Source organism: Gopherus evgoodei, chromosome 11 (genome assembly GCF_007399415.2).
Source record: "Gopherus evgoodei ecotype Sinaloan lineage chromosome 11, rGopEvg1_v1.p, whole genome shotgun sequence".
Lineage (NCBI taxonomy): Eukaryota > Metazoa > Chordata > Testudines > Testudinidae > Gopherus > Gopherus evgoodei.
The window spans coordinates 21,769,685-21,792,919 of NC_044332.1; the positions used below are offsets into that span (position 1 = coordinate 21,769,685).

General features: G+C 43.1%; 3 protein-coding genes across 13 annotated transcripts in view; 2 read left to right on the top strand and 1 right to left on the bottom strand.

The window, feature by feature from the left end:
- The window catches only part of ORC2 (origin recognition complex subunit 2), a 24,635-nt gene extending 19,148 nt beyond the window's left edge, over positions 1–5,487 (top strand). For 5 of the 7 annotated variants that reach the window (XM_030579670.1, XM_030579668.1, XM_030579666.1 and 2 more), the window contains 3 exons: positions 2,167–2,228; positions 3,152–3,270; positions 4,067–5,487. In XM_030579670.1, the coding sequence (XP_030435530.1) occupies positions 2,167–2,228; positions 3,152–3,270; positions 4,067–4,153 (268 nt within the window). In that variant the 3' untranslated portion in view covers positions 4,154–5,487. The remainder of the gene's footprint in view (positions 1–2,166; positions 2,229–3,151; positions 3,271–4,066) is intronic. The other 2 variants (XR_004002568.1, XR_004002567.1) reach the window with 2 other exon arrangements.
- Positions 858–21,586, bottom strand: NIF3L1 (NGG1 interacting factor 3 like 1). Of its 4 annotated transcripts, XM_030579684.1 has the most exons (8): positions 21,508–21,586; positions 19,744–20,187; positions 17,177–17,342; positions 15,781–15,907; positions 15,172–15,310; positions 12,054–12,137; positions 5,716–5,779; positions 858–1,144 (listed from the first exon to the last, which is right to left on the bottom strand). In XM_030579684.1, the coding sequence occupies exons 2-7, from the start codon at positions 20,177–20,179 to the stop codon at positions 5,754–5,756; spliced, it is 978 nt and encodes a 325-aa protein (XP_030435544.1). In that variant the 5' UTR covers positions 20,180–20,187; positions 21,508–21,586; the 3' UTR covers positions 858–1,144; positions 5,716–5,753. The 4 variants fall into 4 exon arrangements, with proteins under 4 accessions (XP_030435544.1, XP_030435543.1, XP_030435540.1 ...); XM_030579683.1 differs by lacking the exon at positions 858–1,144 and having other exon boundaries at positions 4,944–5,779; XM_030579680.1 differs by lacking the exons at positions 858–1,144; positions 5,716–5,779 and adding an exon at positions 8,902–9,551.
- PPIL3 (peptidylprolyl isomerase like 3) overlaps positions 21,550–23,235 on the top strand; it is an 11,914-nt gene continuing 10,228 nt past the window's right edge. For both annotated transcript variants that reach the window (XM_030579686.1, XM_030579685.1), the window contains exon 1: positions 21,550–21,636. The gene's annotated coding sequence lies outside the window, so the exon portion shown is untranslated. The remainder of the gene's footprint in view (positions 21,637–23,235) is intronic.

Sequence of the window (23,235 nt, forward strand, 5' to 3'; positions counted from 1 at the left end):
GGGGCGGGGCAGCAGGCGGGGCGGTACAGCAGGCAGTACAACGGTACTGGAGGAGCTGCTGGCGCGGGGTGCTGACTCCTGGGAGCGACAACCCCATGTTCTGCTCCTTTCACTGTTGCGGTTCCGCCGATACTGACTTATATCCGCGCAGGACTCTACATATGGGGAACTGAGACATGGAGTGATTAAGTGACTTGCCTGGTGTCATTAAGAAGACAGTGGTGGAGCTTGAACTGAACCCTGATCTCCTAAGTCCCAGTCCAGTTCCTTAACCACATGCCATCTTTTCTCATAATTTGAAAGCAAGGTCCACACTGGCTGTCCCTCAGCAGCATGGATCTCAGTCTAGCTGGAGGAAGTTTAGAATGCAAAATATTGAAGTGCCAGCAGAGTCTGGCTACACAAGGACTTGGATCTTGTGTTCTGCTTAGTGCCCCTCTTCAGACTGTTTAGTGAGTCATTGATGGGTGAAAAGTTGGGGGAAGCTCCACCCGCTCTCTCAGCACTTCTTTCTGAGTCAGTGAAATGAGCCCTATGGTGAAGGAGCAAGGTGACAGCTCTTAAAGTGAGATTATCTTGCAGAGCGTCTCCCTGCCCATTCAATATTGCAGAATGTTGCTGTAGCAGCTGTTACTTTTTCACGTAAGCAACTGCAGCTTTGGGAACATGTCTATTTGCAGCTGCTTTCCATGCCATTTAGCAGCGGGAGACAACGTGCAGAGTCCTCGCCAAGAGACCAGCAAGTTCACCATGGACCATTAGTCCATGGACCATAGTATAGGAGCCACTGATATATAGCACTAGAGAAAATAGATAGCTAGTATGCTGGGGTGGTTTAATAGACCTTTCATTGTAACAACCAAGAATCGAGGATCTGGCATGCTGTATTGGTGCTTCTATCACCACACAGACACAACTCAATCTCAACTTCTATAGCACTTCCTGCTGCATTTGCACATAGTGTGTGGCTGCAGACACAGTCTGTTTCTAACAATACTGGACAGCTTGCTTTTGTCCATGGAGGAGCCTGTGTGTGTCTTGGCAGCCATCCCTGGGATGGGGGTATGGTAACATCTAAGACTTTTCACCTTAAATCTAGCTCAGACTCCTTTAAAATACAAATTCAAAGTTTTAATCTGAAAACCTGCAGGGAAAAAGAGAATAATTAAATGACTTCAGTGTTAGCATCTTATTTGACTAAGAAAGTCAAGCTTGTTATTTCTGTAACTCATAGTGAATATTGCTCACTGCATGAAAGAGGCAGGTTCCACGACCAGCATATTGGTTGGCTTTGCAATGCAGTGTATGAACTACAGAATTGCTTCGCGTTGCAGTACGACCTGCCATTTTTGATTTCTTGCTTGTAGTGGGAACAATAAAATAATTAGTTGACTACATGAGTGTAGTCCTGAGTCCTCTCTATTGGGCTCTATGGCAGGGGTGGGCAAACTTTTTGGGTCGAGAGCCACATCTGGGTGGGGAAATTGCATGCAGGGACATGAATGTAGGGCTGGGGCAGGGGGTTGGGTGTGTGGGGGGGGTGCAGTGAGCAGGAAGGGGCTCAGGGGAGGGGTTGGGGTGCAGGGAGGGTGCAGAGTGTGGGGGGGCTCTGCAGGGGGTTGGGGTGCAGGAGGGGTATGACGGGTGCAGGGCAGGGGGTTGGGGTGCAAGGTGCAGGAGGTGTTCGAGGTGCAGGCTCCAGCTCTCAGTGGTGCTTACCTTGCCGTTCCCGGCCAATGGGAGTTGCAGGGGGCGGTGTCTGCAGGCAAGGGCAGCGTAGAAAGTCCTCTGCCCCACCCCCTAACCCTGGGGCTGCAAGGACATAGTGCCGGCCACTTCCGGGAGCGGTGCAGGGCCAGGGTAGGCAGGGAGCCTGCTTTAGCCCTGCGGTGCCACAGGGGTGCCCGCGGGCCATAGTTTGCCCACCCTTGCTCTATGGAATGATAACTTAATTTGGGCTTTATTTGTAGAACAATCAGCTTTCTGACACTGTTTAACTTGGCTTCCAAGTGATCAGTAGCCCTTACATGATGGAGGAATGGGACTACTTTAAATGAATGGCTCTTGGAAAGCAAGTCTTCCTCCAGCTGTTGTGTACGCACAAGACTCTGTTCTTCAGGAAAAACTGTTTAACATTTCTGTAATGGCCTCTTTCCTTTTCCACAGAGGGATTTTCAGACTGCTGGCCCAGTATCATCTGGAGAACAAGGATAACCCATCTTACCCAGGTACCTGGTGTTTGATGTAGGAATGCACGTGGCATTTCTTCTCTTGTCTGACGTGGCACCATTGGCAGTTCAGTCAAGGTGGAAGCTGGGTTCTCCCATTTTAGCATGTGTTGCCATAGCAGATTTATTGAAACTACTGGCTTTTGAATGTGAGTTTAGCACAGAGCATCTCTACCAGTGCTGTGCATTGGGCTACATGTTCTGATGTGTGACGTGAAATCGGATGAATGGCTGAGTTCAGAGGATCTCTTCTTACTGTCATCCAGTCTGATAGTGAAATCCTCCACGTGGGGCTCAGTTACAAATTGATTAGGGGAGACGACGAGTCGAGACCTCTTGTGTTCTACTACCACTTCTGCCACTGACAAGCTGTGAGACCTTAGTTAAGCCACTTAATCTATGTCCTGGCTTGTCCCCCTATGATACCTACAGATTAGTCTGTAATGCTCTGCAATTTGCAAATAAATGGCATAGTATTAATCTAGAAAGATCAAGATACAGTAATACAGGAGCTGTGTAGTGAAAGAGAATCCCACACTGGGCTGTGCACTTGAGTGCTCTGAAAGTTTCTTTACCAAATGGAGGATCTTGTCCTGTCAGATCTGCCTCTTTCCATTCCTGAACTCCCTCTAGCTTGGCTGTCTCTGTGGGACAAAGCTGTGGTTGACAAATGCATTAAATATGGTCAGGATGTATGTTCTGAATTTGATCAGAGGAGCAGCTGAAATAGCATGAGATTCCTTCCTCTCTTTAAGGGGGCTCCTCAAATTGGATGTCCCAGTAATGCTGTTTTCTAGTGAGCAGGCACTGCAAGCTATCCTTCAGGACTGCAGGAGAGGTAGTAACTCTGCCCTCTACCAGAGCACATGAATCTGCTTTGCATGCTGGCTGTCCTGATTTATTTAACTCCCCTCCATACCCAGGACTATCTTTCCAAGACTTCTACCAGCGGTGTCGGGAGGCCTTCCTTGTGAACAGTGACCTGACTCTTCGGGCTCAGCTGACAGAATTCAGGGACCACAAGCTCATCCGGACCAAGCGGGTGAGCTAGGCAACTGTTATCTTGACTGTGACTACTGCTGGTGGCCTTACTTTTTATTTCACTACTTGCAGCTGTTGAGTTTACCTGAGATGAGCTGTAGCAATGTCCAAAGTACACTGTTTGAAGCACAGACAAATGGTCGGTTCATTAGTGAAGGGCTGAAGGCCTATAGCATGCTATCCACTTTTGCATGCAGGTCTCTCAACATTCTGTGCAATGGAAAGAGACCGCAGAAAAGTGCACCACGGCTTAATTACTTAACAACACAGAGCTCCTTTGGGTATGCAGTGGAACCCTGAGTACCTGAAGATCTCGAGGAGCAATCTGAAGCATTTGGATAACTAGAAGAGACTATTTAGCAAGCTTTGAAGTCTGTACTTGGAGTCCCCGGAATGGAGACTGCTAGCCAGCTCCAGCAATGAGACTGCATTCCCAAGTTCTGAGGCAGTAAATCATTTAAGTGAAGTGGATAGGGACTACTCCCACTTTCTCGTGTAATATGGAAGGGTAACTGAGTCAGCTGTCTTCTAAAGCTCTGGGGTTTGTCTCCCAAACCAGATATGAGCCGATTTATTTCAATGTGCTTTTTCGCCTGTTGCCATGCTAAGGAAATATTCCTGGATTAATATTGTAGTTAGTACCACTGAACACTGACCTGGCTGGGCACCTCACTACATAAGGCCATGTTAGTGTGTCGAATCTGTGCTGTTTGTAACAGTGTTGTCTAGTGGCTCATTTTGCATCGGTGCAATTTCTTTGCCACAGTCTTGTGTTGACAGTGTGTGTCCGTTTTCAGGGAACGGATGGAGTGGAGTATTTATTAATTCCTGTAGACAACGGGACCTTGACTGATTTCTTAGAAAAAGAGGATGAAGACATGTGAATCTTCTCAAATCCCAAACCATCTACACCAACTGCTATCAAGGGATGCTGGAGAGGGGTCTGAACTCGGATTGCTCTCCCTTTGAGCATGGGCTGCTGGACCACTTAATGAAATGTGACACTTTACAAGTTTGGTGTTCTAATTACTTGAGTAGTTCTGGGTAAAGAATTCCATATGCAAGACACATCTTACTCTGAGTTTAGATTTGTATTCTTTTAGTCTTCCAGCTCACGTGATGCCTTCTTCGTATCTATGCAGCCACTTTTACAGACTAGGAAAACTAACTCTTCAGTACGATTGTGCTTTCTGCTCATTACCTCTCTGCAGAGGAAGGTTTGGCTGGAGCAGTTCACTTGAGGAATGCAATGACTCCATGCTCAGAGCTTTATTTTGTATGAGAGTTGTAATTTTTCACAGCTCAGTGCCTTCCAGTACTCCCCACATTGGTCAAGCCGATGGGCTCCTAGTGTGTGAAGTTGCTGAGATTTTTAGAATGCCAAGTGATCTACCTTAGGTGGTCAAGTCGGATGGAGTGGAATAAAAGTGGAACATAAAAAACAAGAGGTTGGAATGTTGTGGGTAACTTATTAAACCTTCCCTCTCTGCTGAAATGTTAACAGTAGAATAGAGGAGCTTTCCCAAAATCCAAATCCTTTTACAAGGTGGAATCTGTATTGAAAATTGTGACTGGGAAGGGCTCTAAAGTGACCTGTAATGGGAGGGAAGGAAAAACAATGTGACTTTTTCCTGCTTTATGTATGTACAGAAGGCTTTAAAGTTTTTTTGTTTGTTGTTGTTGTTTTTTAAATCAGGGATGTCCAAGTTGGCTCTCCTGGAGAACTTTTTGGAGGTCCTGAATAGAAGATAAGTTCAGCAAAGGTCACTTTTCTTCATGGTATTTTTTAGGCATTTGCACTACATTAAAATTTTATTTTTTATGTTTCAAAAGTCTGCATAAGAATAACGTCCAGTCTCATTTCACCTGCATGATTTATCTGGTCTAGTCTACCAGTTCTCCAGTGTCTGTAGTGCCTTCTAGGAAAACCAAAGACTTGATCTGAATTTCTAATGTAGAAGAAAAAATGTGGTTAATATGGGAGTGTAAGGGTACTTTGATGCCTTCTCCATATATCAGAAAGAAAGAGACATAGATGTAGTTTTTTTTTTCCTTTGCAGGTCACCTTAAGCTCTGCAGTTCTATCACCTACATAAAACTATCTGCCAGTCAGACTTCAGGGACACTTGAACTTATTGCCTAATCTTGTGGCAATCCATCGTATAAATGACTGTTTCGAATGACAGAATGTTAAATAAACTTTTATTCATGTTCTTTAGTTTCTCTCGCAGATCTCCTGGTGTATAGATGACAGAAACCCCATTTTCATTATTGCTGACACAATGCCTGGCTGCCTTAAGAAGTGGATTTAAAATCTCATTTCATCCATATTTTCTCAGGACCTTGTGTTTCTGAAAATCCAAAGAGAAGTCTACCCCCTTTTACTACTAATACTTAACACTTACAAACATCACAATGGGGAACTGAGCCAGAGATTGTGACTTACCTGAAGGTCTCCAAAGGAGTATCAGCTGGGGCTAGAACTCAGAATTCCTGGTAGTGACTCCCATCTAAGCAGGGGAGGGAGGGACTTCTTTTTAGTGACCATCACATACTCAATTCTGTGCTTAGACCACTTGATACTCAGGTTACTACAGAACTCAAAACTGAACTGAATTCTATTTTGGAGGGACATAATTCAGATCTGTACTCCACCCTCGCCCCTTATTATTAAAGATAGATGTGGAACTATGTGCTTTCAGTGGAGTTAAGTATCAGCTGTGTTTTGCTAGATTTGAAACTCACTCGTACTAAGTACTGTGGTGTTGTAATACTCTTAACCTTTTAATTGATTCAGATTTTTTTGGTGTCAGTGAATCAGAGGTGTCAGGAGTGAGGCAACCTTTTCAGATCAGCTGCATGGCTTCCTGGGATGACGTGCATTTCTGCTAACAGACAGGTGTTGGTCTGCAAGACAGATTCTGTTCTTGCCTCATGTAGGCTCAGGTAAATTATCCCTGCAGTATGTCTAAATTTGAGCCTTCCAAAACAATTAAATGACTGCCTAAGCTGTGCATTAATTTCCTGTCACTTAATGGCTGCCCGTTAGTGCCTACTGCAATACAGAATTAATTTCTAGGTTTTTTGGGATCAATTTTGCACCCATTAACTTTAATAAAGTAGGAGTGGGTCCTTCATTCAGTCTTAATTCCCCTTCCTGCTTAGTGAATTGCATTCATAATGGTGATAAAACATTTGACTATCAGATACATCATAATGCATTTACTGTGCTGGCTGTAATTGGTATCATAGCTGATATTCCAGTTATGGTCAGTTGTATTCGTCCATATCAGGGTAAGCAACCTATGGCACATGTGCCAAAGGCGACACGCAAGCTGATTTTTCTGCCTGGGTCCTGTCCACTGGTCCAGGGGGGCTCTGCATTTTAATTTAATTTTAAATGAAGCTTCTTAAACATTTTTAAAACCTTGTTTACTTTATATACCAACAATAGTTCAGTTATATATTATAGACTTTTAGAAAGAGACCTTCTAAAAATGTTAAAATGTATTACTGGCATGCGAAACCTTAAATTAGAGTGAATAAATGAAGACTCGGCACATCACTTCTGAAAGGCTACTGACTCCTGGTCTATAAGATGAAGCTGAGCCTACTGCAATACTGCATAATGCAATAATTGTTTCATTTACCTAAAGAAAGTTCAGAAAAAAATAAGCTCTAGCTTAGCCTCAGAAAACATTTTACTAATGATGAAATGAGTGCTTTGGTTAGATGGCAGAGAATCTTTAACCATTTGCTTCCACTTCTCTTTAAGTGAAGATTCCTGGCTAAATCCCTCACGTACCATGTATGCTCAAGTCTATGGATTCAGACTGCTCACAGGCACACTACAGTGGCCTAACAACAAGAATGGACTTCTAACCAATGTGGGCTAGCAGGGCCTAGTGAACTAGATTGTGCAAGGTCTAGGCTTGAGGAAATTAACATTAAAGGGAATTATACATAGACTGGGTCAGTGAAGTTTCTTCAGAGCTTCAAACAAAGGCAATGTGTATGACAACATTCAAACTATGTATGAGGAAGGTCCTGATTGGGTCTGTAAAGCCACTGGCCATGGGAGGGATGCTATATTACAAGTGGAGCACGTGCAGCTATTGCGAAAGCAGGCACGTTGCACAGAGAAAGCTTAGTCTTAAATTTCCACTGAAAGTGCAGTAGGCATCTCTGCTGCCTTGTGAAGAGGGTCATGGTCTCCAATCACCCCTCCCTGCCTAGTTTGTAGAGTCTAGTGCTAGTGACCGTCTTTTTGCTGCACCAAGCACTACATTTTCTGAGGACATGAAAATCATTCTGGCTTAGAGGGATCTGCAGCTGTGTTTAGATTCCAACTCCACTGCTCAGAAAATCACATTTCACTATTCCCATGTATGAGAATTCTTGGGTAGGTGGCTTTTAAGGCCTGGGCTACACTGGCAGGAGGGTTCGAACTAAGATATGCAACTTCATCTAAGGTATGCTATTTGTGTAGCTGAAGTCGAAATAGCTAGGTAAGTCGAACTAAGATATCCTCAAGACAGCAAGTCACCTGCCACGGCTCCTCCATCAACTCCACTTACTCCTCCTGCAGAGGTGGAGTACGGGCATCGATTAGTGGATCTATTTATCATGTCCAGACAAGACACGATAAATTGATCCTTGATACATCAATCTGGTGGGTAGTATAGACGTACCCTAAAAGTGTGAAAATAAGTGACCCGTATTTACCAGAACTGTTTCCATCTTCAGGGAAGTGGAATGAGCATAAGTCTCAGCTTCCTGCAGCAGGATAGGCTCAGTGCTGGCTGGAGGCATTCACTCTTCATCTTCCCTACTGTCATGATACTGGGTGGTTTTAATTCAAAACCATACTACTGGACATAGGATTGCACAAGAAAGCTCAGTTGTTTTTGTTTTTAAAAAGGGTGCTTAGCCTTCATGGTTGCTGAGATAAGCTTCAAAACATGAAGCAACTCCCTGGTAAAGGCTCAAACCAGCATGCAACCAGAACCTACATGTATTTATTAAAAAAAAACCCTCCAAACACGCCAGTGTTCTACTTAGGTGGTATCTACTGATCCAGGCTTGAAGATCTATAAATCATTACACACCTCCAAAACACACACAACTATGTTTCTCCTATGCTCCCCTGACTGCATCCTGATCCAATTCCTTACTCTCTCAAACAACTTTAACTCTAACAGGAGAGAGCGGATTATTTTTACTAAGTTCAGTCTCTTACATGCACTAAACAAGAATGTGTCCACTTTAAATTAAAGTCTTGGAAACATTTTGAGTTTGAATATCAAAATCTCCCTGCTTGGCTAGAGTCCAAACATGGTAGCCCACAAGTCCAAACATGTGAAACCCAAAGAGTTTCCTTTCATTTTCAAAGCTTTACTGAACTATAAAGTAAGTGCTCAACATTTATGGTGAAAAACAGACATTACTTCAATGTAGGTAATCCTGCAGTGTTAGTAGCATAGGTTAAGAAATTTGCTTTATAAAGATGAGACCAATTAAAACTGATACTTATGTATAATGAGGTTAAGGAAACAAGTTGGAATGTCCCAATTGTGCATAGAAGAACCTTAGTGCAACATCAAGGATTACATATTAGTACCAAATGCCAAAATCTTGTTCCACATTTTTTATACAGTTTTGCTGTGCATTAGCAGTATTTAGAGTCAACGATCTGTAAATAGTTAATGAAATGTTAACAGAAGTTCCATCCCCTAAAATGTAAGTCACTTGTACTGATGATTAGGGACATATTCTAGTGCTGGTGGGGCTATGAAACCAAGCTGTATAGATTGATGACATCAAGCCTATATTATTCTTGCTGGATTACTCAGTTACAGTCTCATGATCCCATCCCTACTGAGTGCAGCAAGTAGTAATCTTCAGGAAATAGTTTGTCAGCCCAAAATTAACCTTCTTCTTTACCTGACAGATCTTTTACCTCTCCCACACTTTGGGGAATGTATTGTACAGTTATTCTGGACTGTACCAGTTCAGAGCATCTTAATCAAATTTGCACTTGCATTAAGTCTGTGTGGGACACAAACTCTGGACTCCATGCTGTGACCCTTGCTGTCTTCTATACCACCTGAAGAGGGTCTCTGTCCCTCTCTGACACAATGACGGTAATCTGATTCTCTAAGTGTGTAGCCAGCATATCTCGCAACTCTGACAGAAAGCCTCGCTCAGTGTTACTGTGCTCACACAAAATCACACTTATCCCTCTGGCAACAGCATCCAGTACTTCATGGTGGGACATCTCTCCTGCCATAATGAGAAGAGATACCGTGTAGATTAGCTATTTAGACCTGCATCATTTTGTAGTTCATAATAAGTAATATATTTTAACAGTCTCTGCTCTTGTGGAAGAGTAGTGTTGCAAAAATGCTGCTATGTTCCACTTTCTAGAATACAGCTCTGTAGAGAGCTATGGAAATGCGTGTCCCTCAAAAGGAGAAATGTGGTGTGGATTGTGCTAGACTCCACCACCGTACAAGAGTGCTCTTTTTAAAGAATTCCTGAATGTTAACTTTACAGAATTGTTTACTTTAAATGACCTCAAACACTCCATTACATAAAATTGAAGAGTATTTACCCCCACACTCCCCACCTCTGCAGGAATTTTTGCTTTTACTATTTTCCCCTCACTTCTGCTCAGTGGAGACTTATTTTTAAATTGACATTCTCAATAATACAGTAATGGTCTGATGTAGTTTTCTAACACATCTGCCCTTAGCACTAATAATTTAAATCTATTTTTTAAAATAAGTAACTTTCAGTCTGCTATATAATCCATCTACAGGGAGGGCCCTCACTCCTAACGCACAGCTGTCTGCCTGGTGCAGCAGCACCACCACTGTGTCTCTACCTCAGTTTCCCCTAGTGGACTTCAGTAAGTCCAGTGAGGCTTATATATACTGAACAGTGCTCCTTCAGGGTCTAGTTTATTTAACCTACAGCTGGAACTTTTGTACAAATTCCCCCCAGCATCTCTAGCTGAAAGGGGAAGGGGCTGAGTGAAGTGGAGTTGATAGACTAAGGTTATGTCCAGGTCCCTTACCAGCAAGGCTCTCTTGACCCAGAACCCTCTTCTGGAGCCACAGCCTCTTATTAGCTGGGGGGAAGTTACCCTATGACACCATTCCAAGTGAGTCTGTGTTACCATGTAGTTCTTTGTCAACAATCATAGTTACATTTTAGTATTATACACAGTATTTTAGATTAAGTGTCATACAATGGCTGAAATTATCTTTCCCAGACACTATCCAGAGACCTTCTGAGGATTTAGCCAATGAGGAACTTTTTCTACCTCCACAGCTTAGAGCTTGAATTTACACAGCATCTTTCAGACAGCAAGTATCCCACTGTACCTTTTAAAACAATATTAGCTACTGGAAGCGCAGTGATTGTGCAAACACACCTGACAGTTTGCTTTTCACACAGCACTAGCTGTTAAAGGCTGTCTTGCTTATGTGATAGAATTGCCTTTCTGTATGTCTGCACAGCATCTACCACATTTTAGGCACTAATGTAATACCAGTAATTCTAGCAGATGTTTTGAAATGTTTAGCTGAAAACTGTGTTAGAATAACATGACATGTTCTACAAGGTGCACCTTTTGGGTTGGATTTTGTGCTGGGAGAGCCAGGTTGGGAAGAATGAAGGTGAGTTGCCCAGCCTTAGGAATGTGAAGCTACACACAGTCCAGAAGGTGGTGGGTTTCCAGGTTTACAAGTTAAAACTGAATAGCTGGATCTAATGGTAGGAAGATCTAGTTGTAACCTGACAAGAGGAGAGGTTCCATATCCATCTGGCAGACTACAGAATCCTTCTAACTTCTTCCACAACACCAATACACTGAGTCACCTACGTATCTCAGAGTGAACTGCTCACATATAGGAAGAACAGGTTGTAAGGATGTTGGAATCGAAGCTGGGAACCAGTGTGGCAGAAAGACACAATTTTTAAATTAGACACTTAAAATTAAACAAACACACAAAACCAACAAATGAACATCCAGATAATGAAACATATGCCTAGCCTCACGCTGATCACTCTACTTCCCCAACTCTTCACTTTTCTTTTTAGGGTGGAAGCTCTTTGGGGTTATAGACCATCTTCCTCTCACATTTTGGGAGCTACTGCAATCTAGATTATAACCATCTCCTTAAGAAAAATGCTGTGTTAAGAATCTTATCATAGGATTAAGTTTTTACTATAGGTCTCCTCCTAGATTTAGTCCCTGAACTTTGCAATTAACTGCACCATGTGGAGCTCCTTTTAAGTCAACGGGGCTCCACGCAGGCCTGCACCCATGTGCCTTGAATTGCAAGACTGGAGCCTTGTTTTTGCTATTTATTTCTTAAACTTATTTATTTCAAAAGCCCATCTCATTTTATTCTTAATGATTAGAAAGACATAACCCAAAATTTTGTTAGACTTAAATTGTTTGCATGTATATACATCTAATACAAGCATCTGCACTATAATGGTATGACTGACAAATTCCACATGGACACTGGGCTACAATCTTGAACAGAAAGTCTCCTACATTTGACACTTTTATCGGGTTACCAGGTGGTCAGTCTAGCAAGGACCTGCATTGTTGCTTGTAGGATTTATTTGTTCTTTTAGTAACTAACTGATTCCTTGCCTTTTGCAATTATACCACATTCTTCTTTACAGCTGGATTCCTCAGCAACCAGTCAGATTGCTCTTTCTAGTGACCATTTTATAAAGATAAGTACAGAACAAGAAGTCTCATACCAGTGAGATAGAGGTCGGCTTCCACACCCTGCAGGACACTGCTCCCAGAGCCAGCACACACAGCAGCCACTTTCACTTTGGCTTCTGCAAGATAGCAAATGCCACAATTAAACTCCCTTCCTACCCCTCAGCCTTGATGCCAGCTTCAATACAGATAAATGCAGTGCTAACCTATGTCTTGGTCTTACATCCAATGGAAATTTGTTGTGTGCTGGGAGGAGATGTTAGTTTGGAGGAGGCATATGGGCCACTAACTTCTCTGGGAATGCAGCAAAAACCCATGGTCATTGTAAACTACTGATGGATGGACAGCTCCTCCTCACTAGCAGGAACCTTCTCCAGTTGATGTGTGGAGAAGAGAGAAAATGTTTTCAGCACATTGCCACACAGTGGCAGGTTGTTGACCACTGCAGCTTAGTTTTCACCTGTTAAAGTGTCTTATTAGTAATGAATAAAATGATCTCATATGTATATGGTAAGAACAATTAATCTATTCCCCCATCACACACACCACGTTCAACAAAAACAAAACACATTGGGTGACATAAGAATTTTCAAAATTTAACACTCCTGTGTATCACCTTATGAATAATCATCCAACTTCTGCTGACTTAAGTAGGAGTCCTAGGATTACAGTCTACCCCAGCAGTTTTCAAAGTGCAGGTTGCGACCCAGTACTGGGTCGCGTATGTAAGGCACTGGGTCGCGGTAGCTCTGGTCAGCACTGCCGAATGGGCCATTAAAAGTCCCATTGGTGGTGCTGCCCAGCTAAGACAGGCTAGTTCCTACCTGTTCTGACACCGTGCTGCATCCCGGAAGAGGCCAGCAGCAGGTCCAGTTCCTCGGCGGGGGGGCTACAGGACTCCGTGTATTACCCCAACCTTGAGCACTGGCTCTGCACTCCCATTGGCCAGGAACCAGCCAATGGGAGCTCAGGGGGTGGTGCCTGTGGGCAAGAGCCATGCAGAGCCGGACCTGCTGCTGGCCACTTCCGAGGTGCTGCGTGGTCCCAGGAGAGGCAGGAAGCCTGCCTTAGCATTCCTGCTGTGCCATTGACTAGGAGCCGCACGAGGTAAGCCCGTGTCCCAATACCCTACCCCAGCCCTGAGCTCCTCTAAACCATTCCACCCCAACACTCTGCCCAGAGCCTGCACCCACACCCTCTGCCCGAGGCTGGAGCTCCTCCCAAACCCTTCATCCCAGCTCCACTGGGTCATGGGCATCAACAATTTTCTTTTACTGGGTTGCCAGAAAAGAAGTTTGAAAACCACTGGTCTACAGAATACTGAACATGGGGCACTGAGCATGGTTTAGGAACACAGAGGCTAATCTCAGTAGTTTTTTAATAACACTTGCCTCTCTCAGGGACAATACTAAGAATTAAGAACAAACTTTCCCAATTATTCAGTCTCACAAGTTATCCTGTTTGAACGGAGGCCGTTATGGTTTAGGACAGGTAACAACCAAGAGGACTTGAGTTGTATTCTAGGTTCTGCTACTGATTTGCTGTTTGACCTTGGGCAAGTCCCTTTCTCTGTGCCTCAATTTCTCCTCCCACAAAACATGGATATTATAGGATAAGTATAAAATAAAACAAATTAAAGTTAGCTTAATATTGGTTAAAAAAATAACATTTTCTTTATAGTTTGTGGCTAGTAGGGAAAAGAAGGCTGTGAAAATAATTAGCATTACTTGTAGTGTGGAAAGGACTTATGGTTCCAAAAGTAACTAATAAAATAAAGAGCTGCAGTAACAAAACAAAACAAAACCTGTCTTTAAAAAAAACAAAACAAGCCCAAACCTTCCCACTGTCTGCTGGTAAGCAAGGTGCATCAGCAAAAATAAAAATGGAAAGGCCTGGGGAAAAAAAGGAGGATGTAAATTTTACCTAATTTAAAACTGAAAATGAGGGAAAATTGTCTCAAACTGGCTTTTAGCTAAAGTCAGTAATGGGCAATGACAAAGTCATTTGTTTGTGAAAGGGTAAAAAAGGAAATTCTTAAAGGGTTCATTGCTAATATCTGCCTGACCACACTGAAGTCAACCAATATGGGTCTAAACAGCCCTGGGATTAGCCTGCTTGTAAGCATCTTAATCAAATGCATAATGTTTTGTTACTATTTGGATGTAGTAAATTGCTTATTATTTAGGCTTTTTAGACATCTTTAAAGCAATTGTATAAATATCATTTGGCCTTTAAATTTAATAAAATGATGTTATTTTAAAATAATGCTTAAATTAGTGTTTGGTGGTTTCCCATATCAATATTAATAATGCCAGTAAATATGTACATATTTTGTATGGTGCTACACAAGTATACAGTATTCTTACTATTTCAAGTAGAAGTTAAATTGCAAATCATGTAAAAGATTCTAGAATATTACCTGCAAGGTGGCATTTCTGTGTTTGTCCCCAAAAGTCTTGGGAAAGACCCTATAACAGGAGGTGCTATTGTATAGCTCATGGAAAAAGATAGCTCATGCTGTTTGTATGCTCTCTCCCTCACAGTGATAACCAGAGTAACACAAAATTCACTGTTAAAATTCAGACTATATTAGAAAAGGAGTCTTCTAGAGCAAGAGTCGGCAACCTTTGGCATGCAGCCCATTAGGATAATTCGTTGGTGGGCTGCGAGACATTTTGTTTATGTTGACCATCTGCAGGCACGCCCCCCAGCAGCTCCCAGTGGCTGCGGTTCGCCGTTCCCAGCCAGTGGGAACTGGAGGAAGTGGCAGGCAGCAGGGATGTGCTGGCTGCCGCTTCCCGCAGCTCCCACTGGCTGGGAACGGCGAACTGCAGCCACTGGGAGCTGCGTGGGGCCGTGCCTGTGGACAGTCAATGTAAATAAAATGTCTTGCGGCCCGCTAGCGGATTACTCTGATGGGCTCCATGCCAAAGGCTGCCGACCCCTGCTCTAGAATTTATGTAGTATAATTACTAAAACCAGTTCCCAGTTCTTCTTTAGACCCACCTGCTACTAGGAAGCATATCAGTCCTACATGAGAGACAATATACCAGTAATAACCACTCCACACCCCCACCCCCACCCACTTCTTGTGTGTATGGGGCACTAATTATAGTGGAAAAATCAAACAAACACACTTGTGGACTTGTTTACCTAATGTCTTCCCCGTTCCCAGGGCCAGGCGTATGTAAGGCAGCCTTAGGTGGCTTTTGATTCGTTCAGTCAAGGCTGACAGGGAGACTGGCTCACTCAGCGTGCATAGGCGTCCCATTCCAGTATGCGGAAGCAGAGGCTGCGCAGAAGTAGAAGTTTAAAAAAATTACTGTGAATGTGCTCACTGCAGCTGTTCACATCTCCTTTTACTCTAACAGGAACTGACATCTAGACACCACCGTGCTGAGTACAGGAGGATTAATTAAACATAGAAAGTCAGTTTCTGAGTGCTTTGCAAAGAAAGATGCATAAGATATTCCAAAGGACTAGGTAACACATTGGCCACATCTACACTAAATACTGGTTGAAATGCTACTGTAGGTCACATAAAACCATTTTCACAGATTTAGAAAGTGTAAATGCTTTCAAGTCCCTCAAGGTCAGTGTTAAGGCAAACTGATAGAGGCATCTCAAGGAAACGTGCATTGCTGCTGCTAGTGCTGTTTCTGGTCTGCGAGTAGGGGATTTCTGTTTCCAGGGCTATCAGCCTGGTGCCTTTCACAAGCAATAAATTCACAGAAAGAGAAAGTAGTATGTGAATTCTGTTACCTTCTGTAATAACATTATTTCAGTCTTGTGATAAAGAAGGCTGTTCTGTGACAATAATGCCACCACCTCCAGAAGTGCCTTCTGGGTGCAGTTCAAACTGACTCGTGTCTGCTCCTCATCTTCAGCCCTGAGAAATGACAACATTTTTGGTGTTTACTAAAAAAAAAAAGAATTTCATAATCTAGTTAATGGAATAACTATCCTTTCTATCATAGAAGAAAAAAAAAGGAGACATGGTAACAGCCCAACATGCTACTATAAAGGAAACATACAGCTTAAGGGGAATGAGGGAATTAAGCCATACTGTTCTCATCAAACTGAATGACAAAATTATTCCTCCATCTCTGCAGTTGGACTGGTACCTGTAACTTCTTGAGTTACTAGCCATCCTTTAATCGCAGTTTGTACTTAATATTAAATTTAGACTTTGTGGAGCAAACTGAACACAATTCTGTCTGCCCAATGAAACACTATAGAAGGGTCACATGTTAATATAATATATATATGTTTTAATATATTGAGATATACCTATCTCATAAAACTGGAAGGGAGGGTCATTGAGTCCAGCCTCCTGCCTTCACTAGCAGGACCAAGGACTGATTTTGCCCCAGGTGGCTCCCTCAAGGATTGAACTCACAACTCGGGGTTTAGCAGCCCAATGCTCAAACCACTGAGCTATCCCTGCTCCCCCCCTTGCCTGTTCTGTTTGATCTCTTAATGCCATTAGCATCCATGTTTACAAAAAAAATCCACAAAGGTTATTTCAGAATAGCAGATTGGAATTTCAACACTTGGTAATAAAGAGGGTTTCTTTAAAAGGAATGACCACCCATCTTGCTCAGTCAGTTCTTCTCACTACAAATAAATTGTAAAATGAATTTGAAAATGAGATTTTTAAGGTTTTCTTATGGCACTAAGACCACTTTTCAGCTTCCACCTGGAGGTAAAGTTCAGTTTCATACAAAAAGCTATTCCCACTACATCCACACACCAGTTGGCCCACACATTCTGCTGATACATTAACCATCTCCTTATTATTGAGGTCACTGCACTTTAAGTTAAATAACTTCCCTCATTAAGTCCTGACACAGAAGGCTGTACCTGAGGAAGTCAGATTTATTATCAAATGCATCCAAATGTCCACCAGCTATGAACACAAAAAACAGTGCCTGAAGAATTCCCAGAGAAACTGATAATAGTTAAATAATCTCTATCTCCAGTTTAAAGGCCCACTATCCCACAATGGTAAAAACATTCAGTAAGAAGTTATAACATCTTATCCAGACCTTAGATAGTCACCTGCATATTTTTTCTCATTATTGTAGTTTGTATCTTAAGAAGAACCTTTCCCTTTTCAAAGCAACAGAAGAAAACAACAGAGAGCCATGCACAGTACCTGGCAGGGAGAGTAATGAGAGATGAAATCTCTGGGATCCCTCGCATGTTGGATAGGATTGTCTCCAGGTGCTCAGTGTGGTCCACACTGAATTCCACTCGGTGAGTGCCCTCAGTTGGGTAGCTGGGAGCCACTGATGGGTGTAGTGGGACAGTGGCACAGACACCTGAGAAAACAACATGCAGTACAGAAATGTAATAGCTTTGCAAAATTGTACTGGTGCACTCAACCACAGACGACTTTATTTTTTGACAGGTGAATAAAATAGCATTATGCTTTTCCTTATTATCATCAACATCACTATGGACAATCAGATTTTGTTCTTGGGTTGGTAAATTGCCATAATTATTTTGCAAGGCTGGTTTATGGTCAGACACAAGACTCCGCTTATTTTTATGGTCTACAGTAACCTCTTCAACAGCTTGATGATGATGATGATGATAATAATAATAATAGCATTTCTAGTGCTTTTAATCTAAAGATCTCAAGTGCTTTATAAAGTGGATAAGCACTATTATCCCCATTTCACAGATGAGGAAACTGAAGCACTGAGATGTGAAGTGACTTGTCCCAGGTCACAAAATGAGTCAATGGCAGAGAAAGAATTGGAACCCACTTCTCCTGACTCCAACAGTGGTCTCCCAAGCCATGCTGTCTCCAATGGACTGAATCTGTTTTAAAGTACCTGTAGGCTAATACTAACATATTATTTGCAGTGTGTTGTGTTATTGGCTAGGGGCCACTGTGCTAAGTACTGTACAAACACAAAGATGTACTGTACAAACACCTGCCTCAGCGAGCCAACTATAGATGATATAGTACCAGTGATTCCAAACCATTTTTCCGTGTAAAGAATACAAATCTAGGAGGTTTCATGTAGCAAAAATACTGTATAAGTGGCTAGACTTTGCACTTTACAAAAGTTTGTCTATCCCCAAGAGCGCATCATACATGTAGAACTCAATTGTAACTCTTTATAAAAACAGAAGAAAGTTATTTTTTTCTAACTGAAAACAAGGATTGCTGGGAGGGAGAATGATTTATTAAGTATCAATGGATGTGTTTATTGTAATGTTCTTATACCCTAAACATATGAAAGGACCCACTCTTATTACCCAGGAGACACCAGAGCACATCCAGTGATCTGTGGCTTAAACTGTTGTAGTCAAGTTACACACCAAATGTGCTCAAATGGTTCTGTTCTCAGACACTTGATAATAGAAGTATAGAAATTACAGATGGAAAAGACCAATAAGGCTCATCCCCCAGAGGCTGGTGCAGGACTGCTCCTTACAATATATTTTTCTAGTACTTTTTCTAGTCTAGTGTTAAATGTCAGCATACTTGCCTCTGGGTACAGGTTGGAGTGCCTTATGGAGACCCATTTGGCCAATTAAATAACACCTACCATTCATGAGCATGTGGAACACTTTGCCTTTTAGTCCCAATCACGTAACCTCTCTGTGACAACTATAGCAATTGCTTACAGTTGCTTAGTAGGAAGCAGCAAAGAATCCTGTGGCACCTTATAGACTAACAGACGTTTTGGAGCATGAGCTTTCGTGGGTGAATACCCACTTCGTCAGATGTGTTTTTGCTTTTACAGATCCAGACTAACACAGCTACCCCTCTGATACTTGGTGGGAAGGACAGTCTCAGGGTCAAGGCACTGAACTAAGACTCCGAAAACCTAGGTTCAGTTCTCACTTCACAGGCTTCCTGCATATTTATAGATTCCAAGGCCAGAAGGGATCACTGAGATCATCTAGTCTCCTACATAACACAGGCCACAGAACCTCCCTTATGTAGCTCCTAGAATGTATCTTTTAGAAAAACATTCGGTCTTGATTTAAAAATTGTTAGAGATGGAGAATCCACTACAAACCTTCATCAATTTTTTCCAATGGTTAATTACTCTTACTGTGGGGAAAAAAATGCCTTATTTCCAGTTTGCTCTTAGACAAGTCACAATCTGTCCTGGGCCTCAGTTCCATAATATTTCCCTATGTCCCAGACATGCTGCAAGGATGAAATCCATCAATGGTTCAGAGGTGCTCAGATACCATGTGATGAGGGTCACATAAATAAAAGTATTAAAGAATGTATACATATTTAGCTGACAGTGAAATATATATGTCCTTTTTGGGTGAAAAAACAAGTACTTCATCACGAGCTCTCATCTTTTCACTAAGGTAGAAACAAGGATGAGATCCAAGATTATGTGATCAGCCAGTGGTCCACAGACCAGTTTGGAAATTCTGCCTTAAAAGTTCTCTCTCAGGTCAGAGCTGAGTCATATTTATCATGCAATGTAGGCAAGCTTACTCTGTAGATAAATAAGAGACTTAATTTATGAACTTTGCTTCTAGAACTATCTGGAACTTTTTACCAACATATGATTATTCAGATTACTTTAAAATTATGAAAAAACACCCTTTTTACAAAATAAACTCAAATCATGCATAAAAGCACACAGGAAAATTGATAAAGACATTCCTCATAGACTTACACTGCATTGATAAAGAGTAATTTAAAATGAATATCAGTTAAAAAAGGGGGTATCTCACCAAGTCCTTTGGATAGCCAGTTATTGACTCCATGAGGTATGGCATCATATGCTGTGTGTGGAGAGTAAATGCCAACTCTGTGTTCCAAAGCCTGGATCACAAGACGCTCTTTCCAGGTTTTCCATGTTATGCGCTTGAGTGCTCGGAATATGGGTGGGTGGTAAGAGAGGATAAGATCTGCCTTCTTCTGCAATGCCTCCTGCATTACTTCCTCTGTAAGGTCATTAGTTAGGAAGAGTGTGCCCACAGTATGGGGTGGGCTCGGTTCTACCAGTAATCCTACATTGTCCCAGCTTTCAGCCAGAGAGAGTGAAGCAAAGTCATTCAAGGAGGAAACTAGAGCTTTTAGATCCATGAAGGAGCGTGAAGGCAAGACAATCAAAGGTTGGATGCACTGGAGAGGTCGGCGAATCAGGTGCACACAGGACAGCAGCATGCATATATCTAAAGAGGCAAAACATAATTAGGAATGTTGGGGGATGGGGAAGAAGTTTAAGATAATTCTAAGTTAAACACCAATATCTGAGCATTCAGACTGGACAATGTCCAGCCCAGGTATGAAAACACCTCCACCTGGGCATCACATTCAATATTTTTCAACAGAGATGGCAATAGAAGTGGTTTTGGAACAAACTGATAAATTAAAGTGGTAAATCACCAGGACCAAATGGTATCCACCCAAGAGTTCTGAAGGAACTACTACCTGTGGTTTGTAACCTATCCGATCACTTAAATCAGCCTCTGTACCAAATGACTGGAGGATGCCAAGGGCACAGAGGCGATCCTGGTAATTAGAGGCTGGTAAGCCTCACTGTAGTACCAGGCAAATTGGTTAAACTGTAGTAAAGAACAGAATTATCAGACACATAGATGAACATGATATGTTGGGGACAGGTCAATACGGCTTTTGATCAGACTGTAACTGCAACAAGAACTGCTAGCCACAGGGAGAAAGAAAATGTGACATTCTTTGCTCTCCAACACTGATGAATGCTGCATGTGAGATAGAGGGAGATGGTAATAAAACTCTTATAGAAGCAACCAGGGCTGTCTTTAAATATATGCAACACAACAGAACTTGGGATCCTGAGCTTTTGTGGTCTTGCACAGACTTAAATAGCAAGTCATGGGCAGAACAATCCTTCTCTCAGCTCACTGTCTTTGAAAATCTTAAGGCTGACTTTGCAAACCCCATCATGAAGACAGACTTTCACTTCATCTTCTAGTGTTGGAACTAGTCTTCCTTCCTCTACTTTCACACTCCTTCAACACAAGGGTTAGCAGCACCATGGTACCCTGCTGAACTACTGTTTCAGGCTCTCTGCAGTCTGGGGAAGATGGGGCAGGCTCGGGCATGTTCCCATGGTTTTGCTGCACACCCATAAGGGCTATAAAAGCTAACTGATCTAGCAACACTGGTTAGGTAGGTAGGACAAGCTGTGGCTCTGCCACCCTAGGGAAGCCATTGGCGGGTCTGGGGAGCCAGGGTTTCTGTAGGGAGCAGAGCCAGGGAAGAAGCTATGACAGAGGGTGGGCTCAGCCCCTGCCCCAGGCTAGGCCTCCTGCTCGGGCCAGTTTGTTCAATGGAACATTTGCAGCCCCGGTGCCACGGGGAAGGGCGCTATGACCCACCCCCGGCGCCAGCCCGGCCGCGCTGACAGCCCTCACCTGGGGCAGCATCAGCGCCTCTGTCCGCGAGCGGCGCCTCGGGCAGGCACGTCCCCTGCCAGGCGGGGCAGCGGGGACACAGCGCCGGGGACTCACCTTCCTCGGCCCGGCCGGGACTGGCGGCGCCTCTCGGAAAAGCGCCCCCGCCCCGCGCGGGGCCTAGTCCGTCTGGGAAGCGGCCCCTTCCGCTGGGCCGGCGGGGCCTGCTGCGAGCGCGGGAAGCAGGTGAGCGGGCGGCTGCGGAGCTCGGGGCTGGGCCCCAACTTGCTCCTGAGGCGCCGGGGGAGCCGGTTCCCCTGCAGCGGCCCGTCGGCTGGGCTGTGAGCAGCTCCTGCCCCGGGCCGGGGCCTGCGAGGCTCGGCGGGGTCGGGACGGGAGGCTCTAGGGCGCAGCCCCGTAGAGCCTCGTTACGGGCTTGGCCCCCCTGCCCAGCCCTCGCTCCCAGGCTGAGCCGCTTTGTCTTTGGACCCCCGTAGTGCTAGTCAGCCCTGTCTGAGGAGGGAGCGGGCTGGTCCTCTAACCATTGCTTGTGATGGGTGGTTGCTCTCAAAAGTCCTGATGGACCATAACAGACTCTGGATAGTTCGATATCAGACTTCATGCTGAGGGGCTAAGGCGAATTGATCCCTGAACATTACATTGGTAGTTACTTGGGTGCAAGTGATGACAGCCTAATTTCGTTTATGTGCAATCAATAGTCTCCTGACCACCCGAAATAGCTATTTAAAGCACTGGGTGCTTTAAAAGGGCCACTTTCCCAAAGCTGAAAGCAACCATGAGCATAATTGAGTGTGGGAGGGAAAATGTAACCTTAAAAATGTGAAAGGTAATAGAAAGTTGTTTAAGAATGTTTTATCTGATGCCCAAATAAACCACAGTTCCATAGTCACATAGCGGCTAAGAGGACAAATACAATCCTGAAATATATGAGCTGGGGAATGTCATATGTAGGGAAGTTGTATTATGTCTGTACATTAGTGAGACTGTTGGCTACTCTTCAAAAAAGATTTAGAAAAATTGGAAAGTATTTAGAAAAAAAGCTAGGCGAATGATTAGAGGTCTGGAAAACCTTCCTTGTGCAGAGGTACTCAAGAAATCATCTGTAGTTTGACAGAAGTATTGGAGCCTAAGATTTCATGGGGAAGTAGGTATTCACCCATGAAAGCTTATGCTCCAATACTTCTGTTAGTCTATAAGGTGCCACAGGACTCTTTGTCGCTTTTTACAGATCGAGACTAACATTGCTACCCCTCTGATACTTGACATCTGTAGTTTGCTGAAGGAAAGCTCATGGTTCACAAGTACCTGTATGAGGAGAAGATTTCTTATAGTGAACAGCCCTTTAAACTAGCAGAAAAAGACATAATGAAATCCAAGGGTTGGAAGATTAAGCTAGACAAATTCAGACTAGAAATCAGACACACATTTTTAACGGTGACTGTAATTAAAATTGTTCCAATAGTTTTCTAGAAATGTGGTGTTTTCAGTCTTTAAGTTAAGACTAAATCTCTGTTTCGCTAAAAGTTATGCTCTAGCTCAAACAGAAGTTGTGGGATTGATGTAGGAATTATTGAGAGACGTTCTTTGGCCTGTATTATGCAGGAGAGCAGACTAGATCATAATGGTCCCTTTTGGCTTTAAAAATCTTTAAAGAGAAGATTCATATTGAACAGTTGCAATCTCTGCAGACTCTCATCATATGGAAGTTTTTTCTATATATTGATTTGTTTATAAAATACTTTGTTCTATTAATTTCTAGCTCTCTAAGTGGTGGGTAGTTATGTAATATTCATAAAATGCTTATGAACAGGTTGATATGAACAC

Coding starts and splice junctions, on each gene's coding strand:
- NIF3L1 (XM_030579680.1), bottom strand. CDS start 20,179: ATGCTGCTGTCCTGTGTGCACCTGATTCGCCGACCTCTCCAGTGCATC. Junction 15,311..15,780: donor AAATAATGTTATTACAGAAG/GTAACAGAATTC, acceptor ACTTCTGCGCAG/CCTCTGCTTCCGCATACTGG. Junction 9,552..12,053: donor AGCCGACCTCTATCTCACTG/GTATGAGACTTC, acceptor TCATTATGGCAG/GAGAGATGTCCCACCATGAA.